This window comes from Carcharhinus amblyrhynchos, chromosome 4 (genome assembly GCF_965287045.1).
Source record: "Carcharhinus amblyrhynchos chromosome 4, sCarAmb.v2.hapA, whole genome shotgun sequence".
NCBI classification, from domain to species: Eukaryota; Metazoa; Chordata; class Chondrichthyes; order Carcharhiniformes; family Carcharhinidae; genus Carcharhinus; species Carcharhinus amblyrhynchos.
Genome location: NC_137327.1, coordinates 22715570 through 22729908, shown reverse-complemented (window position 1 = coordinate 22729908; position 14339 = coordinate 22715570). Strand labels below are relative to the sequence as shown.

Genomic DNA, 14339 nt, shown 5'->3' with positions numbered 1-14339 from the left:
GGCCACTCCAATTGACCAACAGTCACTGAGGGCAGGACTTCCTCCCCAGTAAGGGTCAGAAAGCCCACTGTCCAATATTTTAGCTGTTCACAGCAGTGTGACTATGGGTTGGGCTTGAATGGAGTGAGTAGGCTTCTAGGCAATTTTTCTTCTGGTTGGGTGAAGTGGTGTGTGAGTGTGGTGAGCTGTCTGCACCACCACCGCCAATCCCTTCCCCCCTGCCAAGTAAAATGTAGCCCTACAAGTGATTGTCCACTGCGCTTTTAAAAGGAGTCCAGATGTATGTTGCAGCCCACTTAGTATATTAGCACATAATGCTCCATTACATTGCCATTGTTTTATTCAGTGACTCACCAATATCATTGCATTTATCTTAATATCATAGCTCAGATGCATATAAGAAACAGCTGGATATATTGCAGAATTAATAAAAAGGTGTCAAACAGCATAATTAAAAATCTAGTTCTCCTGAAGTGACTTACAGGGGTTGAATACTTGTTGCAGAATACAATTTGTCAATGTTGGCATAGCTGAAACTACATTTGGTAGACACTATAAATTTACAACATCTCCAGTGTACATTGTAAATATGAACATGTGTCCAGGACATATTTTGATAATAAAAATCTCAAGGGAGGGGAGAGGGAAAAAAAGAAAAATTAACACTGAAGTTCTCAATCCTTCACATCTTTGCAGCTTACTGAAAAGGCGAAAAATGGTGATACAATCCAAGCTGAACAGCAATGCTCCTATTCTGCAGATTATGCATTTTCAGTTGAATCCACAGTCTCCTTTTTGTTGTCGTCTGGTTTCATTGCTGGGAAAAACAAGACTTCCTAAAGTAGCAAGATAAAACGTGAAATTAACTTCTGCTTTGGTTATTTCAGCGTCACAGACTAACATCCATATTCTGCCAACAACATGGATATGGTTAGCAATTACCAGATAATCTGTTTTTTTTTTGTGATGTTGATTGAGAGATTGACCATACACTGGGGATAGTTCCCCTGCTCCTCTTCAAGATGGCAGTAAGGGATATTTTACACATCCAACTGAAGGCAGATGGGACCTCAGTTTAATGCCTCATCCAATCAGTGCAATGCTTCCTCAGTACTGCATTGGGATGCCAGCCTTGATTTTTGTGCTTATGCCCTGGAATGGGGCTTAATCTGGTACTTTGCAATTCAGAAGTGAGAGCACCACCACCGTGACATTAACATTTGTATTACAGCTGTTAAAAATATTTAAAGATATCTTCACTCAGTTATTGCTATCAGTACGGATAGGCAACAACACCTGCTCCAGGATCATCCTCAACACTGGTGCCCCACGAGGCTGTGTCCTCAGCCCCTTGCTATGTTCCTTATACACCTAATGAGTGGCCAAATTCCCCTCCAACGGGGTCAGATCTCAAACAAACAATGACAAGACAGAGTACAAGAAAAAGTTAAGAGAATTTGGTGAACTGTTGCAACGACAATAATCTCTCTCTGAACGTCGACAAGACAACTTCAGGAAACGTAGTGGAGGACATGCCTTTGTCTATATCAATGGGGACCAAGTAGAAATGGCTGAGTGCTTCACATTTTTAGATGTCCAGATCACCAACAACTTGTCCTGTTCCCCTCATGTCAACACTACAGTTAAGAACCTCACCAACACCTCTACTTTCTCAGAAACCTAGGAGAGGAATAAAAGGCATTATTGGAGTGTTTTTCTAAAAATGTTCTTGGGTATGGATGATTTGGGCAAGCCTGCATTTAGAATTGACTGGAGCAGACAGTGGTGGGTGGTTGCCTGCATAATCTGCTGAAACCCTTGTAGTGTTGATGCCACATAATGGAGTTCTACGCTTCTGACCAGTGACAGCGAAGGACAGTGTATATAATGGAATCATACAAGGGCAGTCCCATTCGACAGCAGGAGGAGAGATGATAGTGGAGGTTGGTTTGGGCAATCATAAAGGAGATTACGAACTATTAATATACAGTCCCTTAGAGGACACCCCTTGTAATTATGATCAGGGTCATTTTGGTATTTTAAGAAATCAAAAAGAGCTCCAGAAGAAATGGTCATCCAACAGGGAGGCAATAACATCTTCAAAGACCTTACAGACTGGAGACTAAGCAGCTGTCGAGGATGAGTAGGCTGACATGATTTTAAGAAGGGTGTGGGGTGACAGTAGTTCTGAAGGAAAGGAGGACCGTGTCAGTGGTATTGGTACATCAGCTAGTAATCTATTAAAGGATTCCTGTGTTAATGTGTAAATATATATTTCATTTAAAAAATTGTCTCACCTGCTGAGGAGTTATAAGCTCATTTTATTTAAAATAAATCTAATGCTATCAGTAAGTTACCACATTGTTAATTATCTCTCATCCCTACTACCTGGCGCTTTGGAACATTTCTGAAGTTGTCCAGTCCCATGTCGCAACTGCTCAAGAGCCAAAAAGTATAACAGCCAGGTCTAGTCCTAAAATAACGAGCACACGTTTGGATTTCCACCAGAGGAACCTGTCTCATTTTCTTTCTTTTCTCCATAACCCACAGATACCAAGTTAACCTCAATTGCAGCATCCTTACTGCTGCCTCAAAGATAATCCAAACAAAACTTAGGTTTGAACTCACATTTTGCCAGATTTATATGGCCCAGCAGCAAACCGAAAGCAGAAGAAAAGATTTGAATAGTGAAAGCAACGGTACGGAACCAATTTGATTCAATAACGTTTTGTACAACTACCAGCAAGAAACTTGTGATTTGACAGGCCAATTGAATAATTCTGAACAACGTGCTCCGAAATTTGAAACAAGCCATAGAACCATTGCCCTCATGTTATTTTAAATTTAAAAAACTTCAATTTACCTTGATATTGTTAGAGTCAGTTAGGAACATGGTGAGTCTGTCGATGCCCATGCCCCAGCCAGCTGTAGGAGGAAGACCATACTCCAAAGCAGTACAGAAGTTGTCATCAATAAACATGGCTTCATCGTCACCAGCAGCTTTAGCCTGCAACAAATTTAAAAAGGAGTTCAATAAGAGAATAAAGTCACAAAATGAAACTAAACCCATTTCTTTGTAATATTCATTTGACCTTGAAAGGGATCAAACTTACCAAATTGAAAAAAAACAGGGTCCTTGTTCATTTATCATTTCACGGTTATAAGCCCAAATCATTAAAAAATTAAAACAAAATTCATCAGAAGAATGGACTTGTATACAATTTATTTGACAATTTTCTGTGGCACCGTACATGGGAAGATCAAGACTGTGTAGTGTTCAGGTGAAGCAAGGGGTAATCTGACCAAGTGCAGACAAATAATTCAACCTCCATTGGAAAGTCACATTCCAGAAGAGAAATTAGGGGACAAACAGGACAAGAATTGGTGGGGTGGAGGATGGTTAGAATATTGATTGCTGCAAAGAACACAGGTAGGGCCAATTATAGGAGAAGACAGCCAGAAACGAAATTGCACGATTAAAGATAACCTACGGAATGAGAAGTGGGGCAAGTTTATGTAGCCTATTTTCAACACAGCTATCAGATTTTTCTCTCTCATTTCTCCACCTCCACATATGCAGGTGGATGTCATTTGTTGCTATCAGTCATTATGGAAAAGTACAATATTTAAAATGATCCATCAACAGAGAGGTTGCTTATGTCATAAAAAGTAGCAGCGAGCAAGGGAGGAATTCAGGAGGCAGAAGGCTGAACAAGATGGAGGGGGTAGGTGGTTCCCATGTGTTGATGGACAAGTGTGAGAACGGATGAGATGAGGCAGAGCGAGGCATTTCTGATACTTTGAACCAACAAATGTCAGACTGCAGAGTGATGTTTCTGAAGAAACTGGAAGGAGAGAAATATTTTCTTTTAAGCTCACGTCAACAAAATTCAGCCTGGTTTTCTAAAGCATTAATTCACACAATATTATACACAACCAGCAATACACTGACATTCAACAGTTTTACCTACATAAACAACTGATAATGCATATTATTGAAACTTTCATAATGTATTTCCCATGGGGATGGGAACACAGGAATTTGGTGCTTTTTAAAACGGTGTTGCTACTTACCCAACTTTTTTTTATATAGATATAAATGCAATTTACCCACACTTACCTACACTGAAATATATATAGTCATATCCAATTGTGATATTTAGAGTACATTTCCATTCATATATCTAACCAGATAACTGGAAGAGTGACAAAGGGAAACGTGTTTAGTGAGTTCAAGTAAAATGCTGTGAAAATGGAAGTTTTGTTTTAATGAAATGCAACTTTAATTAGGTTCAACAGTTCCCCAGATCAAAGTAAAATTCTCCCTACCTTGTTCTAGCAATATGGTTTAATACAAGTTTCAATATAACAGTTCTTTAAAAAAAAACTTCTGAATTGAGGTTGGCAATTCTGTAGTAACATGTACCTCTCTGTTATGGGAGTCCCCAGTTAAAGTTGTGATTGCATTGCTGAAAATCACAACTTTAAGTGAAAAAACTTGAAAGTGAATTGCAGGTTCCCATTGGAATCAAACCAGGATTAGGTTCCTTTGAGCATTTGTCATCCAGAAAAATCAGTGCACCTGTTGAAACAACATACCATACTTGTGGCATACTGGGCATTCCCAGCTGAGATAGCTTGCAAAATAAAATACATGGTTAAACATTAAAAAAAATACAAAAACGAACGAAATCTGTTAAAAATGCCATCTCAGTAATTTTAGGTTGATTCTGCGCCCTCTAGTGGCAGGAATTGGTTGGGGCAAGAGGTTGCTGGAATCCTGTGACTACCTGCTGCCACTAGATGGAACCCAGGAGCCTGAAATAGAAGGAGAGCCAACAGGGAAGGCAGGAGTAGAATGGCTGAAAATGCAGCCTGGTAAGGTATGTTGGTGGTGGCAGGCCAGAGGGTAAAGTTGGGAGGTGTGAAGTGGTGGACACAGGTTGGAAAACAGCTCCGGGAGGCAAGGATGTGTGCGAGAAGATGAGCGCAGAAGCAGTACGCAAGGTTTTGGTGCCCAGGCAGACTACAGAAGAGAACATCTGTGCCAAATGACATTAAAGAGAAGCTGAAGTTAAACAGATAATACTGACACTATATTAATGTTGTTTCACTTCAAAATTGTAAAGTGAGTCAAAGTTAAGCAAAGACTTACTCTATTCAAGATGTATTTTGATTTAACAGATGAGGATCAAAGTTTCTTTTCTCCACCTATTACAAATAGTAAAGTATCAGCACTGCTACTTGCAATCTCAATAAAAATAATCACCTTGGCCTGATCTTCAAACAGCTCTTTTTGTCTAATAGGATCATTCAATTCTGTATATGCATTGCAAATCTCCTTTTTCATAACAAATAGTTCAAAGCGCTCTGTCAAACCCTTAAAGGAGCGATGCCTAAAACAGAACAAAAAGCAAATAAGTACATTTACAACATTTACTGCAGTATTGTACAAAAAATAATTCACAGTCCTTCAAACAGAATCGTGTTTTAAAATTAATGGTAGAACATTAAAAAAAGTTGGTATGATTTTTCTTTTTGTTCATCTTATCCTCCAGCTTCATGTTAAATAATGGTCCTAATAAAAATACATGGGATTATGTTGAAGTTGAAATATCCAGCAAATTTGGAAAAAAAAACAAATTACTGCAGATGCTGGAATCTGAAACCAAAAAAAGAAAATGCTGAAAAATCTAAAATCTCAGCAGGTCTGGCAGCATCTGTAAGGAGTGAAAAGAGCTGACATTTTGAGTACAGATGACTCTTTGTCAAGGCTAAAGGTGGGAGATATTTATGCTGCAGGATGAGGGAATGAAAGATGAGTTATAGCCACAGAAACCAGGGGAAGACTGCTAATGGCTGTCTAGAGAGAGAATAAAGGACGCAAATGGCCAAACAGCAGAGAAGCTGAAATCAAGCTGTGACAGATGAAGATGTGGATGATTGTGTGTGTGTTGGGGGGGCAGAATGGGTGGGAGAGAGGTAAGGAAAGGGGGATAAAGAAGGGGAAAAAGACTGGAAGGAAAAGAAAAATGAAGAAAAACAAAAAGGAAATAAAAGACAGAACAGTAAAAAAGAAAATGAAAACAAAGTGGTCGAGGTGGAGTAGAGCTAATCACCTGAAGTTGTTCAAAAAAATGTTGAGTTTCGCAATGGAGAAATTTAACATTTCACAAACAATGCATATAATTTTTCCAGATTCAGAGAGGTTCAGCAATATTGAATAGTGTAAACATGGAAGTTCTCGTCAGTGCAGCGATTTCTAACTGTAGCATCACTGACAGCAATGTCTGGATTCCCATGATTAACTGCATGTGCAGATTCCAGAAGCGGCTGCCACTTTCAGAGGAGTGACAAGTGATGCATACTGGAAGATTTGCCCTTGTTACAATTGCAAAATCTGGGCCAGTTGTAAACTGCAACTGTAGGATCACTAGGCAATTTGACAAACATGTATAACACTTAATTTTGATTTGAAGTTGACTCTCCCACTTTGTTTCATCTACAGATCTCATCCATAACAAAATTGTGGATTCCCAACTTAAATCGAGCCAGACTGCAATTTCGATCATTGTTCCACATTTCTTCACTTCTGCTGTGAGTACTCAGTTTCACCATTTGCCAAAAAGCTCATTTAAACAGGTTACAGGCAAGAAAGGAGGGGTCAAATCGTTCCCCTCTTTCCCCACTCCCTTACTGGTCAATGGATCGGCATTTTAAACTGACCCAAGTTAAGTAATTAAGGAAGATTGTAGCCTCGCATGTAGAAATTCAAAATAATCTAGCACTGTAAACCATGAGAAAACCTGTATGGAATTTTTAAAAATACTTCCAAGGATCAATTTGATTTCCAGCTTCCAATTCCCTGTTTGTCTGTGGCTTTCAGCATGGATACAGTGGCCCCAGATTTCTGGTACAGTCAGGCAAGGAAGAATTGAATGGCTTCCCTCATTTGATCAGAACATGTTTTTAAAAAAAGGATATGCATGCCAATTCAGTGAATGTTTAACTGTTTATGTGCTGCGACTATAAAAAGACAGGTTTCCTTAAGTTTGTAAAAAGAGAGAATAGTAATAATTGTACTTAAAACCATACCCAAGAAAAATAATAAAAATGTTCCAACTTTTGTGATTTCAAGTCATTGGAGTGTGGTTTTAGTTGCTTTAAAAATTCAATTATCGGTTTCCAGCCTGTAAATTCATACGTGTTCTATTTTAATAATGCATGGCTTCATAATGCTGGATATGTAAAACCTAGACATGAACAAATCAGTTATCCTGGCTATGTCTGGGGAGGAGTTACAGGCAGTTTAAGAACCACTAAGCAGTCACATAGTGTAGTCTCCCCATGGATGTATCTCCATAGGGACACTACACTGTGTGACTACTTAGTGATTTTATCCCAAATTTAATACTAAGAAAATTTTTTTTGTGCCATACAATTACACATATGACATCAAACCTGAAGATTTAAACACCTCATAAATGAATTATATTATTTAGTAGCGATGCTAACATCCTAGCAGACTATGTCTGCACAGGAGTGGGAGAGAACACCACAGATTTCCTCTGCCTAGTCCCAAAAATGTTACACCTGGTCTTATTAGTTCAAAACTTACCATTTGGCCAGTGGGCTCATGATCTGAGGGTGATCGCAGATGAATGTTGGATTAATACAAGTAACCTCCAGGAATTCACCAACCAACTGAAAGAAAAGGATGTGAATTAAATGAAGTCAAAATTAACGCTGTTATTTAATATAATACAAACCTCACAAAGTCAGTAAAGCAGGTGTTCACCGAGGTGGTGGCAAACTAGCTTGTGGAGGATTCCTTATTTCAGGGAATTGGGATTTAAGGGAAAAATGTTTTAGATAAAGGATTCTGCTTCATGCATTGTATACATTGACTTTGCGACGGCACGGTGGCACAGTGGTTAGCACTGCTGCCTCACAGCGCCAGGGACATAGGTTTGATTCCCAGCTTGGGTCACCATCTGTGTGGAGTTTGCACACGTTTTCTGTGTCTGCTTGGGTTTCCTCCGGGTGTTCCGATTTCCTCCCACAGTCCAAAGATGTGCGGGTTAGGTGGATTGGCCTTACTAAGTTGCCCCTTAGTGCCAGGGAACTAGCATGGGGAATGTATGGGTTTATGGGGGATAGGGCCTACGAGGGATTGAGGTCGGTGCAAAATAGCACAGTGGAGCCGTGACCCAGAAACAACTGGAGTGTCGGGGTCCTGATCTGGGATTGAAATTCCAACCCAGGGTCTCTTAATTTCAATTCATACCTTGTCCAAAAGTCTGGCTGTAGACCTTGGGGGTGGACATTCAACACCTTTCTGAATGCATATATCATCAAAGAACTTACGGGTCTCTGTTCACACAAAATATTAAAATGTTATTTATACAGCAGGTAAAACATACAGCCAACAAAAACAGATAATCTGATTTGAAGCCTTTTTCTATTTTTTTCATTTTTTAATGGAAATGTGAAAAAGAAAAGAGAAGAGTTGGGGGTCCAAAAGGAGACCTATAGGTGGGAGCAGAAGGCATGGCTGAGATACTAAGTGAATACACTGCACATCTTTACCACAGACGATAATGCTACAAAAGTCATAGGGAAAAAGAGGGAAGTAGCGGAGGTCTTGGATGGATTAAAAACTAGAAAAGCTGACTATCGCCAGGATCAATGGGATGTTCCTGAGGACAGTGAGGGAAGTGAAAGTGGAAATTGTGGAGACACAGGCTACGGTCTTCTACCCCTCCTTAGATACAGATGTCAGAGGACTGGAGAACTGCAAATGTTACAACTTTGTTCAAAAAGGTGCAAGAATAAACCCAGCAAACAACAGAGCAGGCAATTAAACTCAGGAGGTGAAAAATCAATTTGAAACAATAAATCCAGAGGAAAATTAAGAGCCGCTTGAACAAATGTGGATTAATTAAGAAAAACCAATGCAGGTTTGATGTGGAGATGCTGGCATTAGACTGGAATGGGCACCATAAAAAGTCTCACAACACCAGGTTAAAGTCCAACAGGCTTATTTGGCATCACAAGCATTTGGACTGCTGCTCCTTCATCTGGTGAGATGAACTGATGAAGGAGCAATGCTCTGAAAGCTCATGATACCAAATAAACCTGTTAGACTTTAACCTGGTGTTGTGAGACTTCTTACAATACAGGTTTGTTAAGGAAAAATTATTTTTAACTAACTTAATTGAGTTTTGAGATTTTAGATTTTAGAGAGGATTGATGAGGGTAATGAAGTTGATGTGATTTGGTCTTCCAAAAGCATCCGAGAGAGAACCATATAATAGACCCGTCAGCAAAGATAAAACTTATGGAATAAAAGGTGCAGTAGAAACATGTATATAAAGTTGTCCAGGTTCCAAGAAATAGAGTAGAGGTTAATGGTTGTTTCTCAGACTTAGGAAAGATACGTGATGGATCTAGGAATTGCTCAGACCATCGCTTTTCTTAATCTACATTAATAACTTAGACATTTGTATACTGGGTCCAGTTTCAAAATTTTCAGATAACAGAAACTTTGCAGAGTATTTTGAACTGAGAGGAGAATAATAATAGATGTGATGAGGACACAGACTGGATGAACGAACACATGGCAGATTAAATTTAACGCAGGGAAGAAGTGTGAAGCGATACGTACTGGGACGAAGAGTGAGAAGAGGTGATAAAAACTAAAGGAGACAATTCTAAAGTGGCAGGTGGTGGTTGTAATGACAACAACAAGATGCAGAAGGTTGGGCTCTTGGAATCTGATCTCTTTGACTGATCCTCACCTGTATATAAATATGGGAGTGTCAAGTCCACTGGCACACTTGATTCTGACTTTGTACCTGGCTCGAGGCCAAAAGGATGCTGAGGTTGCAAACAGTGCCTAGCTTAGATGGGGAGGGGAATAGAATTGGTGGCTAGGAACGGAGTTTGTGACTCGGTGCACAGACATAGGGTGGGATTTTCTGACCTTTCCTGCCAATGGGATCTTCTGGGGTTCATCGGCAGCAGAGCGAATGAGCCATGCAAAAGCCTGTAGACTTGGTGAGACCGGAAGATCCCACTGGTGGCCAGTTACTCATTGCATCTACCATGGGAAATCCTGTCACAGAACAGGGTGGCAAAAAATCCCTGCCATAGGCATTAGTCTTCTCAAATACTTAATGAAAAGTAATTTTGGTTCGTGCAGAACTAAATGACAGAAAAGTAACCTGAGCAATGGAGGTGTCTGAAGCAGTGGTGGGAAGGTTGAGCTGGTTGTCGTCAGTATGTATGTGAAACATGATGCCATGACTTTGAATGACGGCACTGATGGACAGCACGAGAAATATGAGGTGCAAGGATCAATCATCAGGATACTCTACAGGTAATAGTGCAGGGATTGGGGAAGAGGTGAATTAGAGCAGATTTCTCTCGCTACGAATGGAAAAGAGGGCACTTCATGCTGCGAACAAGAGAGGAGAGCTGCTGAAGGAAGACTGTGAGATTATTTCTTTGATCCTTAGAGCAGTTAAAAGCTGACAAGCAGGATAGAGAAGCAGCTAGCAACATAACTGGCTACTTGGCTCTCTAGTTATAAACAATACCCCAAGTGAAGGGTTACTCTTACCTTCAGTCTCATATTGATCAGGAGGTGGAAATTTCACTCCCACAATTTTCTCCAGATCTGTTGCTAAACTGACACGTTTAAATGGTGGTGTAAAGTCAATCTCATAACTCTGACCCTGAGGTCCTTCAGGGTGGTACGTGATTTTGTAACTGCCTGTGACATGCTTGACCATCCCTACAAAAAAAAAATTATGCTCATGTTCTGAAAAGTTCTGACTGACTTCAGTGCTAGGTTAACGTTTTTTCGAGACAGTAGTTGGAGCTGCAATTTGCCTCAGTGGCCCTGAAATTCATGGCAGAAAGGAAGAAAAGATGCAGCCAGATTTGTCGCTCCTGATTATTATGCAGCATTTCCTGCTCAAAAGCACAGCTGTGGCTGTCAGAATAGGGTTGAACTTTAACTTTAAATTTAAAAATCTCACCAAAACTCATTGTTGAGACTCATTCATGAATAACTAACATTTGGACCCAATTGCAATATCAGAGCATTATTTTCCAACCAAAACACAAATGCCCTTGGGATAAGTAAAGAACATAAGAACGTAAGAAATAGGAGCAGGAGTAGGCCATCTAGCCCTTCGAGCCTGCCCCGCCATTCAATAAGATCATGGCTGATCTGTCGTGGCTCAGTTCCACTTTCCCGCCCTCTCCCCATAACCCTTAATCCCCTCGCTTATCAAAAACGGAAGGAACCAATATCACATCATCCAGAAGACAACAGTAATCATTCTTTTATAGTTTGTAATGCAATTTTCCTATGATTCCAGTACATCACCAAGAATCACATTACGAACCTGAGAGAAGTTTTTCCGTGATTTGCATCAGGTCATTGTAATCAGCATAGGCCATGTAAAATTCACATGTGGTAAATTCTGGATTGTGAGTAAGATCAATGCCTTCATTCCTGAACTGGCGACCAATTTCATACACTCTATCAAGACCTCCTACAACCAACATCTGAAAAGAGAAGATATTTTATTTGGAGGATATCCCTTTGGGTTATACAATAGACTGAAATTATCATTGCTTTCTACAAATCAGGCTTTAACTGAAGACCACAAATTGCAATCAGCGTTTGTATATTTATATGAAAGAATTTATAGCAAACATGTTCAAACACCAAGTAGTATTTCAATAAAGGAGAAACTGAGTAGAATATTGTTTATAGGATTTAGTGAGTTTTCTTTAAAATAGTGTTCACAGATTTTCAGTGAACAATTTTTTAAACCTATCCCTTCAGTTTTAATTTATAAGCATTCCTAAATAATTGATCTGCATCTTGACACTGCCCACAAACAAAAATTTAACAGTCAATTTATGGAACAAAACACTGCGATTTAGATTTTTCCTGATATAGGCCCAGAATCTCCAGGTTCCCCAGCATCACATTTGCGGGATACCCCAGTAATGCACTGGGGAATTCCTCCATGAAGTTCCCACGCAAGAGTTTGTCTGGTAATTGCCCAGAACTGGCAGGCACGTTCATTAACACTGCTGCCTCACAGTGCCAGGGAACAGAGTTCAATTCCAGCCTTGAGTCGCTGTCTGTGTGGAGTTTGCATGTTCTCCCAGTGTCTGCTTGGGTTTCGTCCCACACTCCAAAGGTGTGTGGGTAATGTGGATTGGCCACACTAAATTGAACCTAGTGTCAGACGATTATTAAGGTAAACACGAGGTATGGGGATAGGGTTTGGGCGGGACTGATGTTGGTGTAGGCTCAACGGGCCAAATGGCCTCCTCCGGCACTGTAGGGATTCTAAGTGCTAACTTCCCCTGGACAAATGTGCTGGGAACCACCCTTTAAAGCAATGTAAATTGCTAACTTCAGATGGTACTGCCAGTTTTGCCCTGTTACTCTGAAAGAGTTAGTAGGAAATGAACACTAACTCCAAAGTAATGATTTAAACATCACCATGTCTATCTCTTATCTCTCCCGTCAGGGACAACATCCCCTCCCAGTAAACCATGTATCACTGAAATTTACCTGCTTCATGCTAACACTGCCATAAAATAGCAGTGTTTCTGTGCCCCAATTACTCTGCACTGACGCTGTTGGAGGCACACTGCACAGCTCCTCTCTCACCCAGCCTATGTAGAAAGTTGAGTGAGACAGGAGCTGTACAATTACAAGAAGGGCAAGTCTGTCAAAAGTAGCAATCTGACGGAGATTGCCCCTTGCAGAAGTACAGGCTGTAGTATATGAATAAAATGTACTTCAAAGATCTTTTACATGAAGTGAACTCAATATCCAAAACCCATTTAGCTTCCAAATAATAAATAAGGTTCTTCTTCCCATCTTTTAAAGTACCGTGTTAATATGGATATTGGAGCTCTACACAGAAACAAGTTCCTATAGAAGGAAATTAATTACTATAACATTTTATTAGTGATCAGTAACAGAATCCCTACAGTTCAGAAGGAAGCCATTCGGCCTATTGAGTTTGCACCGACCACAATCTCACGCATTTACTCTGCTAATCCCAAGGACACTAGGGTCAATTTAGCATGGCCAATCAACCTAACCTGCGCATCTTTGGACTGTGGGAGGAAACCGGAGCAGCGGGAAGGAACCCATGCAGACAGGGAGAATGTGCAAACTCCACACAGACAGTGACCGGAGACCGGAACTGAACCTGGGGGCCTGGCGTTGTGAGGCAACAGTGCTAACTACCGTGCTGTCCCAATCCAATGAAAAAAATTATGTACGCAAGCTCTGATACACTGGAAGACTGAAAAGGTCAAAATCCGTTCGAGGATGAGCAGCTAAACCTGTTCGGAATCTATCCCATTTAACAAGCTGGTGGTGCCACACAACATGGTGCGGGCATTTTCAATATAAAGAGGGAACTTCACCTCCACAAGATACTATTTTCCCAGAATCAAAGTGATTCTTGAGGCTTTCTTTGCCAGGTAATTTCTAATCCCAAAACTAACTTTCATAGTGAGAGACAAGTTGGAGATTCTCCCCTTTAGGTAAAGCTAGGCAAATCTTCCAGTCTTGTTTAAATACTCAAAATTGACCGAACACTACTTCAGGAGGCAATTTCTATGAATTAGGGAAGGTTCCCCCATCTCTCATTTAAATTAACTGAAAATGTGCACCCACTTTACCAGGTCCCTTAAGCAACCAGAACCAAACTGATTTAGAACATAGAACATTACAGCGCAGAACAGGCCCTTCGGCCCACGATGTTGCGCCGACCAGTTAAAAAACAATGACCCTCTAACCTAAACCAAACCCTTACCATCCATAAACCTATCCACGGATCTCTTAAACGCCCCCAAACTAGGCGCATTTACAACTGCAGCAGGCAGGGCATTCCAATCCCTCACCACCCTCTGGGTAAAGAACCTACCCCTGACATCCGTCCTAACTACCACCCCTTAAATTTAAAGCCATGCCCCCTCGTGCTAGCTTTCTCCATCCGAGGAAAAAGGCTATCACTGTCCACCCTATCTATACCTCTAATCATCTTATATGTTTCAATAAGGTCCCCTCGTAGCCGCCTTCTTTCTAACGAAAACAACTTCAAATCCCTCAGTCTCTCCTCATAGGACCTCCCCTCCATACCAGGCAACATCCTGGTAAACCTCCTCTGCACCCTCTCCAAAGCCTTCCTATAATGTGGGGACCAGAACTGCACACAATACTTCAAGTGCGGCCGCACCAGAGTTTTGTACAGTTGCAACATGACGCTGCGGCTCCTAAATTCAAT

At 40.6% G+C, this 14339-nt stretch overlaps 1 protein-coding gene across 1 annotated transcript in view; it reads right to left on the bottom strand.

Moving 5' to 3' along the window:
• Positions 1-295: 295 nt before the first annotated feature.
• LOC145341833 (lysine--tRNA ligase-like) overlaps positions 296-14339 on the bottom strand; it is a 32050-nt gene continuing 18006 nt past the window's right edge. The window contains exons 8-14 of the mRNA XM_080186807.1: positions 11418-11580; positions 10625-10798; positions 8288-8373; positions 7619-7704; positions 5270-5396; positions 2864-3007; positions 296-836 (exon numbers count right to left, since the gene is read on the bottom strand). Of these exons, the coding sequence (XP_080042933.1) occupies positions 762-836; positions 2864-3007; positions 5270-5396; positions 7619-7704; positions 8288-8373; positions 10625-10798; positions 11418-11580 (855 nt within the window). The 3' untranslated portion in view covers positions 296-761. The remainder of the gene's footprint in view (positions 837-2863; positions 3008-5269; positions 5397-7618; positions 7705-8287; positions 8374-10624; positions 10799-11417; positions 11581-14339) is intronic.